The 27,819-nt window shown below is 40.6% G+C and overlaps 1 protein-coding gene across 1 annotated transcript; it reads right to left on the bottom strand.

Moving 5' to 3' along the window:
• Positions 1–17,576: 17,576 nt before the first annotated feature.
• Positions 17,577–26,315, bottom strand: ythdf2 (YTH N6-methyladenosine RNA binding protein F2). Its single transcript, XM_085379230.1, has 5 exons — positions 25,904–26,315; positions 24,614–24,693; positions 21,973–23,670; positions 19,334–19,399; positions 17,577–19,013 (listed from the first exon to the last, which is right to left on the bottom strand). The coding sequence occupies exons 1-5, from the start codon at positions 25,950–25,952 to the stop codon at positions 18,990–18,992; spliced, it is 1,917 nt and encodes a 638-aa protein (XP_085235356.1). The 5' UTR covers positions 25,953–26,315; the 3' UTR covers positions 17,577–18,989.
• Between the last annotated feature and the right edge of the window lie 1,504 nt (positions 26,316–27,819).

The raw sequence follows: 27,819 nt of genomic DNA, 5'->3' as shown, positions 1-27,819 counted from the left end.
GTGTCCTTCACTGTCTTTAACTGGCACTAATATGATGTGTGATTTGCAATTATAACCCACAGAAAAAGGCAAAGGCACAAAACTATTTAAACTATTAGTCTAAAAAAAGTCACTCAGAGTTACAAGTCTGCAACAGTCAAAAAGCAGAGTTTTACTGCAAATACAGCCAGACCAGGTGATGCGATAGTAATGACTGTGATTATTTATGTGCGGAAACTTAAAAAAAATTTTTTTGTGTGCGCTCTGAACCAGACAATGAGAATAACAAAGAATTTGGGGCATTGTTCCTATATCCTGCAATCCAGAATAACATCACACCCTGCCGCAATCCTCTTTTCCTCTCCCTCTTCCTCTTTCTCTCTCTTACCTGCTGGGGAAATGAAGCTCAATCACCTGCGGAGGAGCTGAGGGCGGCATTGGGGACTTTGCAATGCAAATGCCAGGTAATTACCCGAAAGCTAGGAGAGTGGAAGCACACGGATGAAAATAGAGGAGGCAGCGGAGAGAGGGAGTGAGGGAGAAAGAGAGCGATAGAAGGAGATGAACCAAGCACAAGGTTCACATGCCTGTTGATGCAGGATGATTGGGGTGTTTTCAGGGTGTTGTAGGGAATGTAGGAAGTGGAAAGGGGAGAAGGGGTGGAAGATGAGAACCACAGGAATGGATTGGATCTAAAAGGACTCTGTGTTGTGGGTTAATTTCCTCCTGCGTGTCAGTCTGAGTCTGTAAAAGTATATATGTTCATTCTGCCAACACATTAATTTCTAATAATATGCATAGTGTTTTTTTTTCCATGAGTGCAGTACTCAGTTGTGCCTGCACTTGGATTTGCTTGTGCCTGAGTGCTTACATCCACGTAAACATGTATGAGGGCCTGTGCGCATGAGTGTGTGCGTGCTCCATAATGGGCACTAGTGCAGGTCGTGCTCATATATGCATGCGGAGAGCGACTGCATATGTCTGGCGTGTGACTCGTGTGTAGTAGCAGAGGATTTAGTGAGCATGCCAGCTTGCAGCTGCTTGATTGTCAGTGAGTGAGAGCAAAGAGATGTGCAGATGTGAGTGAGTATCAAAGAAATTATGAAATGACCTGGAATTAAACACTGCAGTACTCGGTATCATTGCATGTTAAGCCTTCTGTTAGATGGCGACATGGTTGGGAAGCAGGCTTGCATACCTGGTTTACACAATTTTATTTAATAAGACAAAAAGCCTATTTGCAATTTAGTAAAGGACTCCAAACATCTGATTGTTTGTGTGTTTGTTGAAGATATTACCAAGCAATAGTGTGACTCACAAGCAGTTTGCACCTCAACTCAATAGCTGCCTCTGATTAACATCTAAACAGAACAGGAGCCAGCCAACCAGAAAACTGTTTTGGCGATTTAGTGTAATTGTGGCTTTGCAAAAGTCTCACTTCACCTAATTAGAATAATAAATCATGCCGCCTCGTTCTTTTCAAAGGGCCCTCTATCGTATCGTCGAAGCAGGTGGGATTGTGGGATGGTGTGAAAAAACAAAGGGTTTGATTGCTCTGCTGAACCTACAGTCAGTTAAAAGCAACATGGCGCTCTCCGGGGATTCATATTAAAAAGTAAGGCTGTATCAATTCATACAGCAGAGTGGGAAAAAACGAACTTGACAAATTTTGATTCATATGCTGGCCCATGCTTGACTTCACTTGACATAAACCACTTGGCTCATTGGAAAATAGGGAGAAGAGATGGGGGCCTGTTTGAATGACATGAAAGGCTGAGCCATGGCAGTACCTTTCTTCACTTGTTTCAACAGGAAAGTAAATATACACTATAATGGACAGCTACTATGGATGATAATATAATATTTGTCCATGTTATATTAGATTTAATAGTACAGTTTTGGTAAAAAGAAAGCAAGGTTTTGTGCATCAGGATATAATACTACTACTACTACTACTAATAATGTAGTCTTTAACAGGCCTTAAAATAAGGCAAATACAATCTCAAATAAACTACAAACTATTGCACAGTGTCACTATTTATTTAGTAAAAATAAGCCAAAATACAGAAACTATGTGAAAAGTACACCCATGATTTGCAAGCTTAATAAGAATTTTCTTTACAATATTATAAGTTCAGTGAAACTTAAGTCCTGCCACAGCACGTGAGACAAGTTGAGGTCTGGACTTTCCCTGCACTATCGAAACACCTTGATTCTCTTATTTTCAGCCATTACATTGTAGAGTTACTGATGTGCTTGGGATCCTTGCCTTGTTCCATGACCCGATTTCAGCCAAGCTTTAGCTGTTCGACAGATGGCCTCACATGTTTTTCATGTATTCAAAAGTCACATGGACTCGTCAAACTCACTGACTGCAAAGCGATCTTCTCCTGTGGGTACCAAATAAACCCAAATGATAACCCCTCCACCACTGTGCTTGACAGTTGGGATGAGGCATTTGTGCTGATATGCTGTGTTGGAAAAAGAGAGAGGAGGTGTTTTCCTTTTATTTTTGGCATTTCACAGCGTGACCTTGGGTTAAATTTGCTAGGAAGATTGGAATGATGGACTTTAAATTGTTTGGAAATGACGTTCCCAGATTGATGGGCAACAATGATTACTTAAGATCACTGCACATGTTTTTCCTCCTTGGCATTGTTTTAACACATAGAAATGGCTCAGGGAGCTAACTGCCAAAACGTCTGCTCTTAGCGAGGTGCTCACGCTTGCTGTTGATCAGTTATTTAAGAGCATTTAATTTAGACCAAGTTATTTTTCATGCCTGATATGTAAAATAATAGAATAAAAAGGGGGTGACGTTTCCTTTTACCATGACTGTATAAACTCATTGCTCTCTTCTTTTCTTTGATTTCAATGAACTTCACTGACACAAGGGCAAAGGCAGTAACCTAAATTATAAAAATAGCTCAAAAAGTTGTTTCTGTTTATCTGGACGTTGTGTTTGCAGAATGCTTCGTCATTCATCAAAAAGTGCATGGATTATAAAAAGTCTGTTATTAATGTTGACTGTGCAGGTAATAATTGCAACCATCACTTAATTTTATTCCTCATTAATTTTTAAACTATTGCAAATTTTGTTAAAATGTCTTAAGAAAGTGACAAATGTTCATCACTGTGATGCTGTCAAGTATCTGATTTTGTGCAAGCAAAAAACACAAAAACAAACAAAAAGCTCCAAGATACTCGGATTACTTCTGTGTACAGAAGACCAAAAAAGAAAAATATTCATAGTCTTTGAAGCTTGAACGATTGAATAGTTCAGCCCCACCAATTACCTGAATTTTGCTTAAAAACTCACTCACACAACATCCAAGTACCAAAAATACTTTTATTTTGATTTTATAATAATTTCAGTGTTTCAGAGCAACAGAAAATGCAGAAGCCAAGAGGTATTGCCAATGAATAATAAAATATTGCTTTCTTATTCATAAATGTTCTCAGTCTTGACAGATAAAAGGGAATTTCTGTGGAGTGTGTTCTGTCAGCTCAGAAAACAACGAGAACAATGAGAACTTTCCACAGTGAAGGAGAAAGTGCATCTCTGTCTAAACTGTCCCTGTTCAACAGTGATTACAAACTGTATGCACTCGTTTTTTTGTTGCATTTTTCTCTCCCTCTCATTTGACAGTCACTATACTGTAAACTCGGTCAGGATGTGGCCGTGCTTCTGCAGAGATAGTCGGCCAATTTGTACTCTCTCTTTAGAGTCATCTAGCATATCATTTTATTGAGAGTTTTGCATTTGTTTTGTCAGTGGTTCAAATAATTAGATTTATTTTGCCCACTGATTTTTACTTCACTATAAAACATTTGTAGTCTAAGACATACTTATGTTGTAAATCTGGAGCACTACTGCAACTAAATACGTTATGGAGTATTAAAGGGGTTGTTAAGGCCTAGATTTTATATTTAATAGATCCTTCTCAAGTGATGGTAAGTGGGAGCACTTATTTTTTTTGCACCTGCACCCATCAGATTTTTCTATATTTATACCTTTATTTTTTTTTCTCCCCTCAGTAAAATGTAATGTATTTATTAAGGGCTTTTCCACTGTTGTGGTTGGGGGCAGAAGGGCTACAACACGGGCTCACACATATTCATACTTAAGTCCCTTTTTTTTGCAGAACCTTTTTTAGAAACATTTTTATAGAGCAATTTTCCTCCCAAATAGACAATTTAACATTACAATATTGTAATAGGAATTGTAACATTTTATAAGATTTACAAAAAAGATCATTTGAGTAACTATTCCATTGTTTCTTTGTTTTGTTTTTAATAATTAGGGGTTAAATGGAAATGTGTTGTGATGTACTCATACTTGCCTAAGCAAATGAGTGAATGACACCCCCCCCCCCCCCCCCCCCCCAAAAAAAAAAAAAAAAAAAAAAAATTAGAAAGTTTTTCTCCTTAAATTGATGTCATGAAAAAGTTGATCAGCCAACTCTGTGTAGAAATATAAGGATAAAGTGGGAAGGGGGGGAGATAAGCACAGAGAAAGCCAGGGGTGATTTGAGTGTAGCTATGTAACACCAGCCCACTTCCTCTCCCTCTCACACCGGTGCTTCACCCATGCTAAGAGTGGCTGGGCTAAGCTACTCTTGCCCTACATACAGCCTAAACAGCAGATTACTGGCTGTCCCTCTAATCCCATGCACTAGGGCATGTGCCACTGTCACCATGCACCAACCACCCAATCACCCTGCAGCCACCACCACAGTCCCTGCTGTTCTGTTAGCTCTGTAACCCCCACTTCAATCCATAACATCTTCTCAGTTTCTGTTTACGGTCAGTCATTTTGGACTTTTGGTTTTAGTTTTATCGGTTAAAAAAAGAAAAAGAAAAAAAAAGCCCAGGATAAGCAGATATCAAAATACCTACATTTCAGTCGCTTCCCCCTCACTCTCTTTTCTCCCCGCCTTCCCTAGCAACACCCAGTCCCATCCTCATACTCCCAGTGCCCCCCACCCTCTCCCAGTTTTAACCTCCTCATGACCACCTGGCATGGGATAGCTTCCTTCAGTCGCTCAGCCTCACCTAAAGCACCAGGCCTGAGATTAGGGTTAATCTGGACCTGGTGTCATCCTGTCTCTATCCACCACCCCCATAGCCCCATTCTTTCCTCCCTCCCTTCCTCCCTCCTCTTTACCAAAGAGGCTTTGGTTTAAAATCCTTTATTGTGAACCCCCGCTCCCTTTGCAGTGTCTTTCTGCCTGCTGCCAACTGCAACTTTTCCTCCCGCACCACATCCTGAGCCAATCCTTGAACAGATACTGGTAGAACCTGTCCCCGAGCTATGCTGGTTAAGAGATGCAAGAAAAGGATTTTTTTTTCATTGTCTCTCCCTTCAGAATAAATTTTGAATTAGGCAAGAAGTGTCAAGTTTTGCACACGCACTATGCTAAAACGAAACGCTTGCTTGGGTATGTGTATATGAGCATGCGGTAATACATGACTATACATAGGAAGCAGCCTTATTTTAAAAAGACTTGCTATGTGTTTGCACGTGAGTGCTTGTCAATATAGGGTAAGGAAATAAATGAGACAGTAGAGAATTCATCTTCTGCTGTACTGTCCCAATCACGCACACATTTAGCCAGCCACGCTCTTCTGTTCCTCTCACCCCAAGGACAAAGTGAAGGCATGGAGGCCTGAGTTGGATGAAGAGGCACCACAATGGTGCTGAGAGCAAAGATGCGTAGAAAAAGAAGACAAAAAGGGGAAAAGATACAAAGCACTAAAGCCCCTTTCCTTTTTTTTTTGTCTCCAAAAATAAATGGCAAATTCTCCCTCAAGCAAAGTCTCCTGTCTTGAGTTGAAAGGCCAGCAAAAAGCATTTGGAAGACAGATACTGGTAGAAAAGACGAGTAAGAGGTAGGGTAGCAGCGACAGATGTAGGACAGCAATAAAGAGACTTAATGTAAGGGGAAGAGAGGAACACCCTTGAGCATATAAACTGCACAACTTGGATGCTTTAACGATAAAACAGCATGAAGGATGCACTCAAATGAACAAAAGGTGCTGAGCTTATAATGTTAATGTTAAATTCCTTGTTTAATCATAATCAGACAATTTACTGAGCACTGTTTAATTCCTTCTGATTACACAATGTGTGTTCATTTATTAAAAAGAGTGAGTATATGTAACATAATGATTATTTACAGGGATTATTTATACAATTAAACAGGAGATTCCTCAGCTCTTCGGGGGGCAGTAACACACTCCCTCCCTCCCTATCTCCCTCATACACACTATATTAGCACAAACTCACAGACAAATACTATGAACTTGATGGCATTATCGTTTATGTAGAGACCTAGGTCAAAAGTGATGCTAAAGGTCTGCTAAATGGATTAGGAATATGAAATCCCGGTACACTAAGAGGGAAATGTGGGAGCTACCGGTAGCGTGAGAGTGACTGATTAAAGCGGAGAGAACATGCTGAGATGGGAGAAAGTCTTAGAGCAAGTGGAAGAAGCGAAAAAATGTTCAAACCGATTGTGCGAGAGTGCCAAACGTCCACAAAGAGCACGAAAGAAAGAGCGAGCGATGTGGTTAATGGATGTAAATTAATTGCTGTCATGTGGATTCTGATCCCAATAAATCAGGGTCAGTGTGGTCTCCGGTGCCATCTCTTCATGGCTGGGCAAAGGCACAAGGGAGCCTTGATCTGATACACTGAGATGCAGGAAAAGGTACACATATACAAATATACACACATGGAAAGTCACAATAATGGACACACACACTCTCACGAAGACAGCTATTTAAATGTAAGGCTCAAAACGATGAACAAGAAATATAAGATATATGAATAAATGAGTTAATGAGTACAATTTATAAAGAAGATTTAATTGAAACAAATTATGAAAGGCTATTTTTGAAGTATTATATATTAAAATTTAATTAAAGCAAAATAACGAAACACAATAAGTCAGTAAAGCTCAGCTGCTGTTTAACCTGCCTATCTGTAATTTTCTGGATTTTCAACCCTTTGCTACAAAAGCCCGTTTATCGTGAAGTGATTTGATAAATCCACCTCAACTCCAAAGAAAACACTGGATGCCAACTATTGCAGACATAACTGGTTTATAAATGCAATGAGGTCCAATGAATTAGCCATGGTTATTACTGGAAATTGCCACTGTGCTTTCTGCTTGACTAGGCTGCAAAATTGATTTACCTTATTTCTTTAGTCTATGACAACCACAAAGACATCCTGCTATTATGAGGGCTATGAGTATTATTGTATGTGTTAATCGGGAAATATGTGAACCATGTATTTTAATTACAAATCATACTAGAGCAATTTTAATAACAAAAGCCTTAAAAAAAAAAGTTTGCCTATACATTAAAAGAACGTGCAACACTGCAACAACACCAAACTGCAATTCATGAAAAAAAAAAATCAATGGTGATGTTAACTTTTTCATATTTTTTAAAATATATATTCATTACAGTTTACAGTATGGATTGTCCCATAAGATTTACTGTACACTGCGATTTCTTTGAAACTGTATGCCCCAAAGCAAATCACTCGCATTCAAACAATAATATCTCAACATGAGAGAAATGGTGCAAAATGGGAAGTAGGTCACATAGCAATTTATTTGACAAAAAGGGATGGGGGTGGGGAACTGGGGCATGCTGTATGCAGAGGCAGCAGCAAAAGGGAAGGTTTTTGGGAACACGCAGATCAGATAGTGTGAGTTTGCACGTGCATGCGTGTGTGTTTGTTTGATAGTGGCTGAACGCGCGTATGATCGACCTGGAAGTGAAGTAGCGAAGTGGTCACAAGCTAAATGAGGAGTCTGGACAGAGAGGAATTTTCCTTTTTTCTTTCTTTTTAAAAAAAGGCTAGCTAATATTACCCAAACACACACACTCATCAGCAGCTGTATTGCCTACTCTAGTGAAACTGAAACTGATATTGTAGTCACTCGACCATATCAGCGCAACTGACACAGAGAGCGTCAGCAGCATTGATCAGCTGTCAATGAACAGCCCAGCTGCCCCGACCCCTGACACAACAAAACACATACACATACAACTGAGCTGTGTGTGTCACTGCCGATATTTAGAGAGCAAATACCCCAAATCCATATAACCTACTGTAAATACATGTATTCCCTTGCAAAGACACCCACACACTCATAAGCTCTCTGGCTCCTTCCTGAGCCTGTTTAAATCCCATCATCACTGAACGTCACATCTATATGATTTGCAAGTGCAAGAAGGCCATATAGCACCATTTTCCCCACTGACCTACATGGTGCTAAATGCTACAGCTTACCTAGCAGTACACTTAAGGACAGTGAAGATGCATTTTCTCAGTGACTTTTTACTAACGCCTCAGTGTAGTTAAAAAATAAAGTTTTCAATTTAAAAAAAAAGAAACTATGTTGTGGTACTTTAACATAAATACAGTCTAATTACAGGTGATAAATTTCAAAATATATAGATTATAAAAAAACTAAAGATTTCCAATTTTGAAATTTGATTTATATTGTTTTCTTGTACCAACACAACCATGCTTTAAAACACATTTAAAGCATTGCACGAGCTACCTTTACAACCTTTACAAAATAGATACAAATAAAAAGAAAACGTGTGTAATTCTGACTATGAGCCATTCTTAAAAGATAATTAAAATATTCTGAATAATTAGAACATCACTCATAAAGACTATTATAATCCCGGTGGGATGTAAATAATACATACATACATACAGAAACTGGTGCGTGAGATTTATGAATTTGCATATTGAAGGACTATCTACTATATATACTCTCAATACAAGACAATCTGCACAGACTGCCGGGAGGACCTGTAAAGCCACATTAACACATGAGAGAGGCTCTGGAGCATCAGTCTTTTCTAATGACTCGATAATCCGACCCAAATGCTGCCTGCTTGCTAATCTCTCCATCAGATTACCAAAGTAGGGACGAGCACTGTCTATTTGCCTGTCTCTCTGTCTTCCTGCCTGTCTGTCTCTGACAGCTTGTCTCTTTGTATAATCGCTCGTCTATTTCTCCTTTTATTTTTTCTGTATGATAAGACAAAAAAAAGTCTTTGCTAGCCTCTCTATGATCCTCCGAGCTGTGCGCTTGTAAGGTTGCATGCCTGTTCGCCCGCTCTCATCCTCACGTGTACAAGCCTTTAAAATGGAGGACGGGGTTGTAAGGACATTAAAATGCAGTTGCAAATCTTTTTTTTTTCCCAATGCCATGCGAAAGTGCAAAATCCTCAACACACCTGATACAAACAAATAAAATTTGCAATATGCATGAAAAGTATGGCATGTAATTGATGAGCATAAATATTAAGTTCAAGCTTTTGTCAGTTCATAGACAAAAAAGTATATATATCTTTGACAAAAGTGTATTCCACAAAAACATAAAACAATTTTTTTCTAAATGCCTCTGAGGTAAACCTTAACTTATGTTACCTCATAAAATCCATCTCCCCATGCCTCATAAACAGAAGGCCAAGCTGTCCTCCATTTGTGGCCAAGCTATTGAGCTCTGCTGCGGTGTTATTGTGTATTCCCGGTAAACAAATGTAAACTAATGTCATGTCGGTCACACGTCAACCAAGTCTAATTCTATATATTTATTATAAAACAGTGGCACAGTTCTTTCTTTTCTTTTTTGCCTGTAAGGCCTCACACAATGTCTCTTTGATTTTTCATAAATCATACTGTGTGTGTGAGTGTGTACCTCTGCGTAGTGTTTGTACCCGTCTGTGTAAGAGTGTGTTTGGATTGATGTGTGTCTCTGTCTAACAAACTGTAGCTCAAACTGCTGTTGACAGTCTGAATAACTTTTGACTTTTAGCTTTTCACAAAATAACACTCGACGCAGCTAACGCTAACTGAAAATATCCCCGAATTATCCCCGTATATGTGGCAGTTTGGGCAGATTTAGTGACGGGCTCGAGACAGATCATATTTTCTGTGCAAAAATAATATATCAAATTCTACACCATTTCACTCCATCAAGGTATGTAATTCTGTGCGATATTTAAAGCAGATATTTGACGCTTTTGCAGAAATGAAGATCAAAGGGGTGTGAAGTAAATGTGTGTCAAATTGCTACTGTGGAGACTTGCGGGTAGTTTAGCCTGCGTGATTTTGGTAATGCCTGACAAAAATCACACTGACAGCAGTGGCCAAACCATATGATTCATGCTTCCAGGATTATTTTAAACTGCATCATTATAGATAGCTGAACATACAGGAGGTAAAAGATTAGAATCTGATGCTGCTTATATGATTTCTAATCGTTTGAGCCGCACATGTAATTTACACTACGTGCTGTTCAGTGTTTATTACTGTAAAACAGTTACCACACTTTCCAAAAAAAGATTGATTTATAAAAGCAAAAATTGTTTCATCCTACAAATATAAAATTTAACTACAGTATGTGTCACTGTGTTGTGACATAGCTGAAAATAAGTCTAAAAATGGTTGAATTAGGATTTTTTTTTAAGTATAACACAGGGACAAATCAAAACATGAACGTATGAGAAAAATATTCTCATGCAGGCTGAATCTCTTCCTGCAGAGATGTGAAAGTTGTAGATGTCGACACATTTCAAAATAATCAGAAAGGTTAGGAGCGGGGATATTGGATTGAGCTAAGTGGTGAAGTGAGGCATGAGACGGCAAAGAGAAATGGAGGGAGGGATGGAGGGAGCGAGAGATGGAAAAGGAGTGGTAATAAAAAAAAAGAGAGAGGTGAGATGGGTCTGGGTGGATTTAGTGTTGTTAGCAGACGAGCGCCCCGTGTGCATGTGTTCATGTGTTTGCGAGGGCGATAGCGGAGGGAGGGGGGGGGGTATTACTGTGGCTGTCCATTTCTCTGGATCAGCTGATGGCTACGGATGAAGGAGCGGAGAAGGGTCAAGGGTCAAAGCCTTGCATTGTCAGCCTGGCCCCACTCTCCCGTGGGGTTCCCTCCCTCTCTCTGCCCCCCTCTGCCATCCGTTCCCCGGAGCCTCCTGCACATTTACATACATTTATCAACACTGTGTGTTGCCCTGTTTTGTCGGGAAAGAGGCTGCGCTGCACGGCTTACTCGCTGCGTTACCCCTGCAGTTACTGCAGCTCATGCATTCCTTCAAATCATATTTGCAAGCTTTTTATGTTGTGTCCAGGCACTGGTGCATGCCGTGGATGCGCATCTGCATGAAACATCTATGCGCCGACTATCTGGTCAAGTTTGTGTGTCTCCCTGCACATCTGTGTGTGTGTGGTTGTGTGTACGCCTGTGTGTTACCAGGACAAGACAAGGCCTCCCATCCCCCCTCCCCCAGTAGGCATACCCTCCTCGCCCTTCATGCCCCCTCCCATTCCCATCACCCCCCACCCCCCCTTAACGCACACACACACACACACACCTCCCCCACTTTGCCTGTGTAATCCCTGCCAGCTGGCCCTGTTGGCTAATCCCTCTGCACTGATCAGCTGGGCCACGCATCCAGTACGGGACAGGACAGGGACAGGGGCAGATAGGGGCGGGACACTCTATGTGCGTGTGTGCGCGTGTATCTGTCTGCATGTGTGTTTGCGTGCGTGTGTGTTAGGTGGGGGGTGGTGTCGACCAGAAAGCATAAATTGAAGCCCGTGCCTTCGCCTCGGCGCAGTGTGTCTGTGTGTGAGCCAGTTGCCTGTTCCTCCTCGTCCGTCCATCCATTATCTCTCTCCTTCTCCTCCTTCTCCCTTGGATCCTTATACATATATACCTGCCTGGCTTATATATGTATATTTTACATCTTGGGCTTTTTTGTCTTCCTTTTTGGTTTTGTCTTGAGCAGATCCGAATGGATTTTTCTATTTTGTGGTGACTGGGTAGAATTTAGTTTTGTTTTTTTTGTTTTTCCTGCTACCCTCTCCTCTTTCCCCTGACTGCATGCGTGACACCTGCCTGCCTGCCTCCCGTCCCTTCAGCCCCTTGTCCGCCATCCCACCATCCCCCTGTGTGACTGCTCCCCTGCTCTTCCCAACCCACAAGGACCTTCACAGGATGGAGCTGCGCAGGCACAGCTACAACTACAGCGACAACAATCACAGAATCAGGACCAAGGACCCGAAGGAGGAAATACACTGCACCTTCTTTGCAATTTTTTTTTTTTGCTACGTCTTTAGTGAGGAAGGATATATTTGATCTGAAAAACAAAAAAACAAAAACTGTATTAAAAATAGAAAGGACCTGAGGGCAGTGATCAAGAGTTGTAAAAAGAGCGATTTTAGCTGTAACGCTATCAGTTTTTCAGGAGAGTCTTGCGTAATGGCAAACAAGCTTAATTTTTCCTCTTGCGCTTTTGCTTTGGGCCAAACATTAATATTCACTTTTTTTAGTTACTTATTTACTTATACATACATAGTTTTTAATTACAGGATGGAGAGTGTTGTTATTTAGATCCTGTTTTCCAGTCTGTACATAGCTATAGTTGCATGCGCAGAGCAGCACAGAGAGAGAGAGAGAGAGAACAGTAGAGAAGAGATGGAGAGTGGGAGGGAGGGAGGGTAAGGGGGAGATAACGACACAGCTTTACCAACTGTAATGAAGAACTGCTTGATCTGGTTAAACCGTACCAAGCTCTTAACCAGGAACAGTGGAGGCAGTGCTATGGCGAGGATAAGGCGTAGCTGTGCATCGTAACGTGTTCTCATAAATATCTAGTCGTCGTCCTTTGTTTTGCTCTGAGGGGAAGATGGTCTGCAGGAATGGTAGCAATCAGGTAGCTGGGCTGCTGCTCTCTTTATGGTGCAACAAAGGTAGCTTTGCTCGCCTGCTCTATCTCCCTCCCTGTTTCTCTGTGCTTTCCTCTCTCTGTGGTGTTTTTATGATATGCTTTAGTATGTGTATACAAAATGTGTACACATGTCTTAATGGTGTGAATTCTATTTTGATGATCACAAAATGTATTTTTTTTTTCATCTTTTTTCTGCTGGAAACCCTCTCTTTTGCACAGCTAGAACTGCATGCATGCATTTACATACTGTGAGCTGTTCCATTAGAAGAATCACAATGTCACTGGCTTGTATTGTGTATGCTTTTTTCTGTATTGTTTATATTGAAAATGTGTTTTCGTTGCAAAGGGAGAGTGCATGTTAGTGTGGGATTAGCATGCAATGTACTTTGTCGTGTAGAAGGACCGCATAGCAGCCCCTGAGGCTTCAGGGACAAGGAATCACAGGTGAGGAGAGAGGAATGACAAAGTCAAACAGGGACGGAGTGGCGAAATCCAAAACAAAACGCCCATTGAAGACTGAGAAAGTGACAGCGTTTAGCAAAGAATGCGCATGTTAAAAATTGCTGTAGTGCAAGCATGGTAAGTGAAGCGATTAGAGGCATCGAAGTAGCTGGGAACATTTTGGAAGTTTCGGTTTGGGCTCTTTGTGTTCACAGTGGACCTTGATTTAATTTCAATACAATTAAGGCACGCGGTGAATGCCAAGAGAGAAGCCACAGTCTTCGCTCACCTGAGAAAACAGTGTAAAGCCCATCCAACACAGGAAAGTGGCACTGGTAACTGCACAGATGGGTGTTTGTTACCATTCTATGGGATTAGGAAGAGAATCAGGAAAGTAGGCATTAGGCAGAGCTACTAAACAGTGGCCTAAGACAGGTGTACAGATGAGTTAATGCAAACCACAGAACATATATTCTTTAGACATTGAGGGAAAATAGGCGAAATAAGGACACCACAATCACTGGGTGCCAGGCTAAGCCTATACTAATAAACTGGTTTTCCATAACGTCAGGACAGACAGAGCCATAGGCAGCCTACCAGTGTTGGTCCTTTGGCCAAATGGACAGAGGGATCACACTAGGGGGATTTGCCATGTGGTGACAGAGAGCCACTTCAAAGGTCTGTGTATTTCCGCATGAGCGTACACTTGCCCTATCTGACAGAAAGATGAAAAACAGGATGAAAATGCTACAAGGGGATAATGTGCTACTACACAATTATTGTTTTTAGGCCTATCATAAAACACAACAACCACCTCCACCATTCTCATGCATGCCGATTTATTCTTTTTCCACTGAACCGATTTCTGTTGCTATTCATAGTCTGAAAATACGGCTTTTTAAAATTTGATTTCACTTGACTTTATATGACTTTTGCTCATTTAGAATGATATTTGTTTTGTTTGTCAGTTTCTGTGTCACACCTTTGTGTTTTTGTTCTGCAAAAAGTCTCAATAAAGACATCGTTTCATGGACAACATTTCTATTTGTAGTATCTAGTATTTCTTTTCAAAGCAAAAAAAAAAAGAGAAAAATTCAGAAGTAGTAAATAAAAAAACATAATGAATAAAGTAATTTAAAAGACGAGCTTCGGTTTTACTCCTATAATCACAGAGATGTGTCAGATGATTCAAGCTGTACATCGCTGTAGGCAATAAAGATGTGAGCTGACCTACATCTCGGATGATGGAAGCAGAACAGGCAAAAAAAAAATTTATATATATATATTTTTATAAATTGATTTTGTTTAATTTTACTTATTTATATATCTATACTATTCGATTATTAAAGTTTATATTCAAAATTTGATTCAGTGTGTTCAGTATAGGAAAACTGGATAAAAACATCCCCAAAAGACAACATTTTGAAGAGACTTGAAGATTAAAAACACAAAAGACTTTTTTTGTTTTCTTTCCCGAGAATAATCTGCATCTGTTGTAGGCCTAAATGCGTTATGCTGACATGCTGGTGAAGAACAATTCATTATTGACTGTCATCTGCACATAATTAGAGCGTGCACAGGGCAAGTGTGCCACATATGTTAAGACAGAGGTCATCAACTGTTTTCAGGCCCCTATGGCTGTCTACACATTATGCATTTTTTGTAAAACTCTCAATACGATTGGAAGACTATGGGCAAAATGAGGGGGTACCACTCAATATATTAACGGTGTGGAACCCCTGGCAATGGAGAGCAGGTGACTGAGTGTAAACCCCCCCATCATGTGGTAAAAAACATGAATTGACTGTTCTTTATATATATCTCTCTCTCTCTCTCTCTCTCTCTCTCTCTATATATATATATATATATATATAGATATATATCTATATATAGATATCTATATCTATATATATAGATATATATAGGTATACATAGTGAAAAATTCCTGATTAAAAAAATCCACTTTGAAAATTAGATGCAAAATATAATAAAGTGACTGAAATTGCAGCCAGTGAGGTCCAAGAACACAGAGTGTATGCATATATTATTCTTTTCTATTAGAAAAATATCAGTCCATATACATATTAGTTATATTAAGTGCCTTATTCTTTCAGGACTGCTTCTATTTTTTACTTTTAGCTATGGGCAGGCTTTCTGAAACAAAATGCACGAAATCTAATTTAGTCATGTAAATAGAGGTCGGTTTGGCGACATGGTGAAGCGTCACTAATGGAAGAAAGAGATGGATGCCTTATGATAATGAGGGGAAAATAAAGCAGATCCATGACCTTGTAGCGCAATATGAACCCACCGACACAACGCATTCAAGTAGCTCTCTCTAAACAATACTTCCCAACAGAAAATATTTAATAATCTTTTTTCCCCTGTGTGAAAAATTTGCAGGGACTAATGTTTGAAATATGAAATAAATAACCCGCCACGGGCCTACATCAGACCATTTCTTTAATCAGCTGACAGATCCACTGGATTGTTTGTGGTGCTGCTGTATTAACAGCTAAATTTTTTTCCGAATCACAGAAGTCAGGAAAGGGACTTTAACTGATAATAATTCAAGTGCCTCTTGTGAATTCAGTCAATATGCCGAATTCTACACATGGAAAAACACAAGAAGTCCTCCACCAACACACGCAGCCATCATATCTACATTGGGTTTAAAAAAAAAAAAAAAATATATATATATATATATATATATTCGCCTCCACCTCCTTCATGCATTTAGGTTCATGCGCGCGCTGAGATGTGAGTGGTGACCCCCCTCTATACCACCTCCTCCTCCTCCTCCATTCTCCCCTTGGTCCCATTTCCCTTTCTTCTCCTCCACCACCGTCTCTGTAGCAGTATCTGCCTCTGTTTTATGGCCGCTCATTTGCATCCCAGGAGGGGCTAAAAGGCGTCCCCAGAGACGCGCAGATAAGGGTCACGGGAGATCCCCTCGAGGCAGCATGTTTGCCACGCACCCTCCATGCAGACACGACACGTGCCGTCGACCTCCCTCTCGACACTCACACACGCAAACACACACAGATCCTCGCAGGCTACTTCTATCTTTGTACACACAGTTCTTTTACACAGACCCCGCACTTTCATCCCAAAGAGCAAAAGGATGCTCGCCCGTGTCGCCTCATATTTTCCTCTCAGGCCTCTCTCTGTTACATTGTGTACTTTAATAATATATATATTATTTTTAAGCCCATCACTGAGCACATTGTAGTTATGTTGTCCAACACCAGCAGGTCCTTACAGCTTTCCAGGCAGTGTGCAAGAAAGAGGACTTGAACTGAAGCAACGACCCCTTCCTTTAAATAAAAGCGTTATGAGGTATATTCTTTTGACAGACTATGGAATCTATGTTAAGTCAGTTATGAATGTAACGTGTATGGCTGCAAATAAAGAAGTAGTAATAGTGTTTCGCAATTACAGCATACCACATTTTCAGTGTTTGCAAGACTGATGTAAAGCCGCATAAGCTCTAAAAATATTGAACGGCTCTTTGGACGCGTTTTGCATTAAAAACCGACGACTTTCTTTTGTAGTGTTTACATTATCTGTGCAGAAATAGGCTAAATTGTTTAATTTTGTCTACCAGCTTTTCAATTTTAAAGATACATTAGAAATTTTGTAGACTACATATCTTTATCCAGCTGTTGGCAGCGTTTAAGGTCTCACAAAAACAAAATATGAGGGTTAAAGAGCACGTGCCATTTCTATTATCAGTAACTTTTGGAGGAATTTAAAAAAAAAAAAAAAAAAAAAAAAAAAAATGCCAGGAAGAATAAAACCAACGAATCTCAGAGCAAATAAAGTCGCAGCAGGCCCTTGATGCTGAGGCCAGTTTCGGAACGCCATCGAGCCCAGGCTGAAAATCCTCGTCCTTGATCATGTTGAAGCGTCAGTAAATAGTCCTGTGTCGCCCTCTTGTGTCTGCTATGTTCAGTGCAAGCAGCAAAGGTGAGAAAATGGCGGACTGTACGTTAAACAGCTGTACATCACATTTCCTCACTCTACTTCCGCCATATCAAAAGGTAAGAGGAACCAGTTTTTCCGGTTCTTTGCTCCCTTTGAGTGCGTAGAATCGGAAACTAAAGACGATCAGGCTCATTTTACAATGAGCTGCAAATCATGTGTTGCGCACTGTACACCTGCAGTCTTTTATGCCAGTAGACCATACAAGTGGTGTCTGGCCCAGCGACAGATGAAACAAAACACTAAAAACAATCTTACTGTGCATCCCAAATGGCATTCCTGCCTGCTATCAGCACAAAGACAATGCACACAGACAAGTCTGTATAAACAACCTAGGTACTAAAGGGGGGGGAAGCAAAGCCCAATGAGAAACCACACATGACTTCGTGGAGCATCTTTATTATGCCACAAATAAAAGCCAGTAGTTCTGAAAGAGGACCTTGCGCTTTTTACTCACCAACAATGACATTCTGAAAATGGTCGAAGCTGATTGTGATATAGTATGTATGGTTGGCTGAGCAGAAACGGGAATCCGGGAGTGTGTAGCACAAAGGCGGGTTTGGAAAGTAGAGGTAAGAAATGCAGGGCAGCACAGTCGGGGGGGGGGGGGGGGGGGGTGTTGGAGGATGAAGAATGGCAGGAAGAAACATTCAGATACCCATATGAGAGGGGAGGGGAAAATAATCAACAAAACAAAAAAAAAATAGAAAACCCACACAGACATGCTGCATGACAAAACTGCTTTCCAAACAAGGGGAATGCACACCGTTCTGCTTAATATACCACATTTATTACTTTTGAACTGATTAATAGAAAGAGTGGGTCAAGACCACTCGCATCACTGTCTTTAGAAAACGGAGGAAGGAGAGAAACAAAAAGCAGCCCATAGCAACAACGAATCAACTTGTCCAATAGAAAGAAGGAAAAAAAAAAAAAAAAAGGGGGGGGTAAATTAGGTCCAAAGACTGTCAGAGGGCCCCTTTTTTTAAGACCTTAAAAATTATACAGTGGGCAAGGTTTTATCAACTTAACATTTCTTTTACTTTCGAACTCTTAAACCTCTTCCATCCCCTTCTAGATCCTCCCTACCCTACCACCCCACACACTCCATCCAACACACTGGGAAAACAAAATGAAGGGCCTTCTGAACATTTGCAGTCCTCTCAAACAAAAACATGGTAAGCGTGTAGAGAGATTCTGGAGTGAGTGTAGCTGGCATACGCCTACGATGAAAATCCACCAAGGAGGAAACTCTGCTGGGTCCCGGTTGAACATTTGAGCATCCTCAAAAGACAGATTGGGGTGGGGTGGTGGTGGGGTTACAAAGAAAATGAGACAAACAGCCCATTTTTCCACTTTGGGACACTATTATTAGTCAACACTATTTCTATTTGATTTGTGTGTTTGTGTGAGAATTACAGACCTGCTCTTGGACCATTTAAAAAAAAGAAAGAAAAAAAAGAAAAAAAAACCAACAAGCTGATCCATTCATTTCAAAAAGGAAAAAAAGCAGCATACAAGGGGAGAAAGCATATGTAGTGGAATGGGGGAGGGCAAAAAAAAAAAATCACCTAAGGATGCTATGCATTTAGTTGTAGTCCTATGAATAATTGTTTCCTTTTCTTTTTACTACAAGTTCAAAGTAAGTCTTTAAAGTCAAAAGAAATCAAAGTCTTCATTTAGTTTCTGTCCTTTGTTAATTCTTCACCCCTATTAGAATTTCTTTAAGAGATCTGGATGTAATGACGTAATGGGGTAGAGGGCTTTAAGGGGGCCATTGCAGTCTTTGACCAAAGCACCAACTGTTACTTGACTCGTCCTTGGCGCTCCTAGAACATGAAAGGACAGCATGTTACACACAAAGCAGAAATTACATCATACAAAATATAGGCACATTGCAATAGATCCTTCCAGTTTCTCTTGTTAAATGTGGGCATCCACTTAATACACATTTTAATAGTTTCATAAAACCACGGCTCTTGTTTGCAAACGACAACCTAAACAGCTGTGGGTTTTAAGGAGGAAAAGCTCGATAACTTAGCAGCGTTACAGGTACCAAAATATCAACTACGTAATGTATGTGAAAAATATCCAAGTGGCACAGACTCAAAGTATGAAAACAGGCTAAATTTCTTCAGAATACAGTTACCTGAAGCCTGTAATGACTTCTGTTGTTTGGGTTGCTGGGATATGGCTCACTGCCTTGGACCTCCACCTGTCACAAAAGAAGCAAAAACTGAGCACAACTGAAGCACTTCAGATTGAAAGAGCCAGGTCTTTGTAGTAAGATCATTCAGTAATTTGGCCCAAAGGATTACTTAGAAACAGAGCAGATTCTGAGTGGCCTAGCTCAACAGCTAAATATCAATAACTCTATATACAGATAACAGATATTAAAATAGATAAAACCAAATGTTGTCCATCTCAAACTGACATATATAAGACAATGTACCCTAGATGAATCTTCTTCAAATGTCCATTTATCATTTTTTATTTTTCAGTAAGCAATTAATTCAGGTTTACTGTCCTCAATTAAGTGGCTCAGTTTCAAGTCTGGGTGTAAACATAACTCAAAATGAACAAATCACCACAGGTTAAAATGCTGTTTTTAAGACTTCGAACACCTGGGATAAAATTTAAAAGGTTTTCCCTTTCTTACAGAGACCACAAAAGAGCAGTTATGCTCTCAATTCATTTTTGAACAGATGTCTTGCCATCAAGCGAGGAAGGAGAAAGCCAAAATACCCAATAAAATTTAATTTAAACTACATACTGCAAATTCACCTCCACCAATAGTCGAGCTTACGTATTTGAGCATAAACATTGTGTAGACAAAGATATTCATGAAAAATATAAGTTTTTGCTTTTTTCCCCCTCTTGTTATTTTAGTTATATTTAAATCTATCCAAGCTCATAGATACTAAGTGGTAACCTCCAGGCAGCGCATTTGGGTTTTTAGCAAGCTACACGTGTTTTTCCAATCACAGCAGTTCTGAAAAATAAAATGCAAAATCATGTCAATAGATGCATCTATATAATGCCAGTGCACACCATTAAAAAAATAATTAAGAGGCTAATTTAAATTAGGTTCCAGCTCAACACTGCTACGTGGGTGCTTTGTGGCCCAACAATGATGACAGATGTTAAGCATTGTGGATCTTTGTTACCAGTATCCGCTTGCCTTTTCGCCATTCATTATTCTTCTGATATGCTCTGTCTGAATAATCCACTCACCAGCCAACTGATGGAGAATCCCAAAAGCAACAATCCCCACCCTTGTGTCACACACACTTGGGGTTCAGTATAGTTCATTGAAGGCAAACTTAAAGATGACACTGAATAAAACAACTGTCCCTAGATTTGCCCAACAAATAGAAAATCAACAAGCATTTGGAGACGGGTGGGTGTAATTTCCAATACAGAGTATGCTTATGTAAATTTAAATACTGTCTCCACCTTGATACGCCCATATTTTGGATGTAATCCATTTGCCAAAGAGGAAACGCACAATTAAGATGAAATAAGGGCTGGCAGTATGGAGTCATTTCTTGCTTACTACACCAACAAGTTTTGTGTGCTTGCACCAGTCTGTGGCTTAGCTGTGATCCAGCTGACACTGGTCAAATGAGTTGACAATAGGAAAGTGGCATGAGTTGTACCCAAAGTGAGTAACATTTTCCTTCACCCGTTTTCTCAACTCCATGTGTGAGGATGGGCTCACGGGAAGAGAAACTAACAGGGGAGGCAAAATAATTACGATTAAAAATGACAAAACACATGTCTCATCTGACGGACATGAAAGCATACAAATACTTTAAGCACTCACTTCCCTCCTCCCCACCTTTTTATTTGACCCCCTTTTGAGTTTTAGTGGGAGAGGGCAGAGGTCCCATTGACATTTATCCTTCTAATAACGGACAACTAAGTAAATTTTAATCGATACATTTTACTTTTCATTTCAGTTAGCTAGAAAAGCAATGTTATGTCATATCTGGTGCTCTTCGTAACAGAGCTTATTAAAGTAACGCAGGTATTGGATTTAGTAACTGACTAAAGACAAGGTCTCTATTTTGGCATCAAGACTAACTGATCAATGTATCTGTAGTCAAAAAAGAAAAAAGAAAAAGAGTAAAACACGAAAGGAAAAAAAAAAAAAAAAAAAAAAAAAAAAAAACAAAAAAAAAAACACACACACACCGCTTGCTTGAAAAAGAAAGAAACCCTAGAAAAAAAACAAAAAAACCATTGAACGATCCCAGTATAAACTTAACAAATTTCCCTTTTCGGTTTGACATTTTTCCATTTTTGCTCCGCTACCTTCATGCTCAAATAAGCTAAAGAGATTATCAATATCATAAAGCAGTAAAGGGGACCACATCTCTCATAGTTTTAGCAGCACAGCAGCTTCAGCTGTGAACAAGATAACACTGATAAAGTTGCTATAATTACACAACTAAACACCATGCATGTTATCCATTTTATCTTTGTAAATGTTTTCTCTTGCTGTCCACTCTTAAAGTAGAACATTACATGTGACTGTTAACAGGTAGAACATAAAAGCTAAAGGAAAAAAAGATGACAAATTGTTCTAATCCATATAAGCACATGAAAATCAGCTCTCAGCCCATCTGTAAAGGGTTGTATTGTACCGTTTCTTTGTAATGCATAACATCAATGTTGTACAAACACACATACACAGGCTTCAAACACTCCACCTTTTTTGAAGATCACACTTGTTTTTCATTCATTTGTTATGTCATTCACTTTATTCAACAGTGACTTTGTTACCTTTTTCACACACTCTTCTTCTTCCTGACGCTTCTCGTAGTGAGAAAAGTCATCGAAGATGGAAGTGGTGTGTTTATATCCAGCGATGATCTTTAGCACCTGCCTGGCCTTGTCCAGTGGCACCTCCTGTGTGTCCCGAGAGTTGGTCACTGGCTTATTTTCGTTGTTCTCCAGTCGAATGTGCCTCAGTTGACTGTTGGGAACGTCCTTAACAAAGATCCAGCGCACATCAAAACGACCCTTCCACTTGTCCTGCGACCACACGCCAGCAGACGTGTTGTAGTCCACGGGTGAGCGCATTTCTGCTACACCACAGAAGTGACCGCTCCCATTGACACTGAACAGAAGATAAAGTGGTCCTTTACCACCCAGTGAACGGTAAGCTGCATCAAGCCTCTTGTTGCCATGCTCCGTGCTGCACCAGATGTTATACTTGATGGAGCGGTGGATGTCATCCTCGGAGTAGCTCTTGATGATAAACACCCTGCCCTGCTTGGGATTCCAGTCAAAGTCCTTCGGGTTATAGTTGTTGACCATACGCAACTTCTCTAAAACTGGGTGAGGCTCCGAAGGGACCCCTGGAACCACACCCACTCCTGAAGAAGAGGGAGGTGACTGGCCTGTACCACTCCCACTCGTATCCCCAAATCCATTGGCCCTATTCCGTGGTGGGACCCAGCGGGTAGGTTGAGATTGTTGTTGCTGTTGGCTTGGTGGAGGAGGACCACCCTGGGAGAGAGGAGGCTGGGGCATCTGACCCATACCTGGCTGCCCAGTGGGTGGAAGCTGATGCTGACCCATCTGGGAAACAGGTGGAACCAGTTGTCCATTGCTCAGGGGCATTTGTGGATTCCCCACAGCAGTACTTCCAGGCTGCGGGGAAGCCTGATTGGGCGGCTGCCCGTTGCTGGGAATAGGGGGCACCTGCTGAGGAGTGGTGGCTTTAGGCATTGTGCCCTTGTTGTCCCAAGTGCCAATGTCCATGTTGTGTTTAATGGGCGGAGGAGGCAAATTAGCACCAGCCATGCCACCCTTAGTTTTAAGCTTGGGCTGGGGTTTGGCTGGTTTGCTGGCAATATCAGCCCAAGAGGCAGGCTTGGCAGGGGCAATTGAGACAGGAGGCATGCTGGGAGGTCCAACAGATGATACAGGGCCTAGTGGACCCCCACCGGGTAATCCAGAGCCAACTACTTTAGGCGCCAAGTCCCCGGTACCACCAGGAGCAGCACCACCTATCTTAAGTCCCGCCATGCCCTGGTCCAGGCTGTTCATACCAGGTGCCTTGTTAAGGGGCTCGTTGGCAGCAGGTGCAAATGGGGACTGTCCATCAATCATGGCACCTCCAAGTGAGCTGGGAGCATAGGCGTAGCTGCTGCTGTAGCCAGAGCTCTGCGGTGTCCCCGACTGTCCCTGAGAGCTGTTGTTACCCCATGCTGAGAAGTCGATGCCACTGGGGAAAAAGTTGAAGCCATGCTGACCTAGAAATGGGTTGCTCCCCAGGGGGCCTGGTTGGCCAAACATAGCGTCCGGGAGGTAGTGGGGTTCCCCATTGCTCAGCTGTCCATAGGAGGCCAGGTAAGGCATAGGAGGATCCCCACCTGTGGACCATGCTGCCTCATTCAGGGAGTAGGAAAATCCTATGGAGGGGCTGTAGTAGCTGGGCATGTACGAGTCCGACATGGCCGTATAGGCATTGCTCTAAATGGAATAGAAAAATGTGATTTAGTGACAACATGGGGAAAAATAAATAAATAAAAATAAATAAATAAAAAAATTTGTGGAAAAGCACCCAAGCATTTAAGTATTAAAGCAACATATTTTGTAACATTAACAGCTGAACACTCCTCTTAACATGAGCGCAACTTGTTCTTCATTCAGGGAGTGAAACCACAGTAAAAATAAGTAATTGAACTGTCACTGCTCACCACCGATTGTGACAACAATGTAAACAATCCTCTCACTATTCCTCCTTTAAACTCATCTATAAATAAACAGAACTAAACAATGAACTGTTCCCCCACCACCATTTAGAGTGTCTTGGAAGAAGATAAGGACAGCTATTCTTCTGAGTGGACCAAAAGACAGGCTCTATTATTTTCCTCTACAGCCCACTTCACAGTGCATGTGTACGTGTGTTAGTTACTGCACAGGGAACAACCACATTTAACAAAAATTAAAGCAATAAAAAAGGTGAATAAAGAGATGCACATTAATATTCTTCGTAATCAAAACACAAAAATGTGCAAAGTAAACCTTTTTTTATAGTTTCACTTACAATTAATAATATGGCTGAAATTGGGTTTAACAGATGTGCTAAGATTACAGTAACTAGGATATATTTATTCATATATGCACGGTCATGAAACTTGTCGTGGATGCAAGCTAGAGAATATCAGCTGATCTCTACATCACCATTTTAACTTCCTTAAACCAGAATTTCAGTTAACCCTTATCAGATTTATCTGAATTTTAGTGCAATAAAACAAAAAAGATTCGTGTTCAACTAAGAACAGTTAAGGATAAGCCAGTAACAGACTACTTTAAAAAAAAAAAAAGAAAAAAAAGGGAAAGATTCAGATTTAAAAAAACAAACAAAAAAACCCAACAAAACAAAAACCTCACACACTGGGAAAACATTTACCTGTCTGGCCTGAGTATTCAGGTAAGGCTCAAATTCATCGTCATTCAAAGTATCCTTTTGGGTCACAGCTCCGTTTTGCACTGTAAATGAAACAACACTTGTGTTAACAGGCCTGTGCAACCCCAGAGGTGCAATGGGTTAGACATTATCAGGCAATTAACATCAGCACCAACGCCACTCGTTACATAACAAAACCACTCCCTGAAATTAGAACAAGGGGGAAAAAAAGCAATAATTGCTCAGTATGCTTCAGATTACATAGTATGCTCAATTATTTGAATCAGGCCCAAGAAAAATTAAATGGACTTGGAAGTAGTCAAATACTGGCATAAAAGAGCACTAAAGAAATTTAGATTCCCACAGCAATAGACACATTAAAAAAATACATAAAACCAATACTGACATCACTTCGAGAGAAAAAAAAAATGCATGTTAAAATGCAGGTAGATGAGTAGTGCGTGTGAGCGAGCCCCCCCGCCCCCGCGAGTTAAAGAGCGCTCTCTGTTACAGGTGATGTTCATGTGCTGGAAAACACGAGATTGTCAGAGCTTTTCGGAGAAAGGGACAGAGAATTAAAATAAAAATTATTTGTTCAATGTGTTTATTCAACATTATAGACTGACAGCATAATGATGGGAAAGCGCGAGGGCCTTTCTGACACAGGAAAAGCATGTCGGAAGACGTGTCATTTTGGTTAACCTAGCAACCAGCTAACATTAGCACGCTAGCGTCTCCATGTTAACGAGCGCCAAGAGTCCTTTCAACTTGACGGAGTTGGCTAACATTAGCCAGGTCGCCAGCGTGCTATAGGGTGGCACCTGTAGCCCTAATATTGCAAAAGAAATTTCATAATGTCTGATAATTAAAGACACTGAGCAGTAAGGTGTTTTCCACGCAACTATGGGTGATAAAAGGCATTAAAAGTAGAACCAGGAAAAGGATGCTCATGTGTATCATGCTGCCATTTAAAGTTAGCCACTCTGGAGACAGCTAGCCTGAAGCTACCTGTGGGAACCTGTGCGATTTCTGGGATGTAAAGGACACTTAAAATTGCTTTGTTTAAAGCCTGAAAAATCCCAACCTGAAACACAGTATCATTAGGCGTTTCACTCAAGTGATAAATTATATGAAAACCTTTAAATCGTGTACACAGAGGCCCATTCTACCCGAGCAGCTAGGAAGCCAGCTATCGCGTTCGCGCACGCAAGATTTTCTAAAGCGAAAGGTACATAAAAAGATTCGCACTCTCTCAAACCCAAGTCGACAATGTTAGATAATATTTGGTCTTACCTTTATTAGCTTGGCCTTTCGGTCTCTGGATTGGGTCCAGGTGATTCATGAAGGTTTGATTTATGAGAAGAGAGGAAGGGGAAAAAATAGATGAAGAGATATATTTTCAGCAGTCAGTTCCTTTAGCAGGTGGTCAGGCCTACTGCACTACGGAGCCGCTGCCTCTGAGCTAAGCTATCCTCGCTAGCCCGTCGCGATGCTGAGAAATTTGGCCCCCGTAAATGTTCAGAAAATACCTCTCTTTACCTGTTCAAGAAGACTGCTGGCTGACATGTCTTTCCCCCCCCGGAGCCTGTGTAACTGTATTTACTCCTAAATAAAAGCGGCAGGGTAAAATAATTATCAAGCTATTGAAGCGTTTCAGCCAAGCACCCTTATCTCTCTACAGAGCCTGGTTCTACACAATGGCGGGCTGCAGTTTGCTTGACAGACTCCTCAACATGGCTGGGCGGCCCTCGTCAACCCACGATGGTATTTATTTACAAAAAACGTGCGCCCCCCATTGGTGTGGAGGAGCCAGGGTGATGTTAGAGGCTATTATTTTCATTATAAAACATCAACATCTGAAAGATATTTGAGATATAAATTTCTTATAAAACCACTGTAGGATGTAGAATACAACATAACAATATACAATATAACATAAATATGTTATTTATGTTTCATATATATGTGCTTGATGGTTGCTGAATGTGTGGTGCTATGACAACAATTTTCCTCTGGGATTGATCAAGTCTCTCTGATTCTGATTCTGATAAACAAAACCACATCAGGAAATCAGGATTTCTAATCTAAAAATCCTAAAAACTAATCTGTTATATAACTGTTACTTACCCAGGAATTTATTTTCAAAATTCACTGCTGAAACAGTTGCACCTTTAAATCATTTTCATGCTGTTTTTGCACTGCTTTCCAAATCAGTAGAGCAGAAGGTTGCCCCAGAGTGAATGTTGTAGGTTGCAAAATTACGTGTTTCTTCAGAGAAGCCCCCAGCCTGCCCCAGGGGAGCTGCTGTGTGAGCTACAAGCTTGTGAAGTCTGTGATTGTACAGGTTGGAGGTATGAATGAATGCAGTGCCGATTCTAGAGTCTATAGTGGCCTTAGGCAAAAATTCACAGGTGGCCCCTTCAACCACCATTCATTAAAATTATGGTTTAAAAAAATCTGACATCATTAAAAGAAATTTCGCACTCACTGTCACAGCCACCACAGCTGGACACCCTTGGCTGCTCTGCTAGCTTAGCTAAATAATATTAAATGTCAAAGAGACTAAAATAAATACTGTGACGTTAGTGGGTAGCAAGTATTTCTCACCCAAAAGTTAAGGCTAATCTGGCAGCAGTTTAGTTATTTAATATTGTACAGTACCAATCAAAAATTTAAGACCACTTAAAAAATGGCAAAAAATCACATTTTACTTGATTGGATCTTATAAAAAGGTTCCAAGTAGAGCTTCAACTTGCAACAAGAAGAAATGGGAGTGAAAAAAGAGAGAAAAAACATGTTTTTTTAGCATGCAGTTTATTGAAAACAGCGCTTAAACTGAAACAGGCTGTTTTACAGCTGATCAAAAGTTTAAGACCACATGCCTTTAAAGGCTAAATCTGTGCAAAAAATGTGGATTCATTGTCATTTTCTGTCAGATAGTCACCCTGTCATGACTTTCTGATGGCAAAGGCAAAAAAAACCTCTCCCTTTTTGGTTGGGTTGTTGAACTGCATAAACAGGATCTCTCGCCGTGCGCCATTGCTGCTGAGGTGGGATGCAGTAAGACATTTGGAATTTCTTAAATGATCCTGAGAGTTAGGGAACAAAAACGTCAAGTGGAAGACCCCCAAAAATTTCACCAACACTCAGCTGGAGGATCCAGTTGCCTGTCTGTCAAGACACTGGATGATTCTCAACCCAAATCAAGG

Source organism: Diplotaxodon limnothrissa, linkage group LG19 (assembly GCF_057381915.1).
Source record: "Diplotaxodon limnothrissa isolate DT_005_m linkage group LG19, D_limnothrissa_male_GT1.1, whole genome shotgun sequence".
Taxonomy (NCBI): Eukaryota; Metazoa; Chordata; class Actinopteri; order Cichliformes; family Cichlidae; genus Diplotaxodon; species Diplotaxodon limnothrissa.
This window is presented reverse-complemented; position numbering and strand designations above follow the sequence as displayed.

Excerpts from the sequence above, each read along its gene's own strand:
- ythdf2 (XM_085379230.1), bottom strand. The coding sequence starts at position 25,952 with ATGAATCACCTGGACCCAATCCAGAGACCGAAAGGCCAAGCTAATAAA. Across the intron at positions 24,694-25,903 it reads GAAAGGCCAAGCTAATAAAG|TGCAAAACGGAGCTGTGACC; the intron begins GTAAGACCAAAT and ends TTTCATTTACAG. Across the intron at positions 23,671-24,613 it reads TGAATACTCAGGCCAGACAG|AGCAATGCCTATACGGCCAT; the intron begins GTAAATGTTTTC and ends TATTCCATTTAG.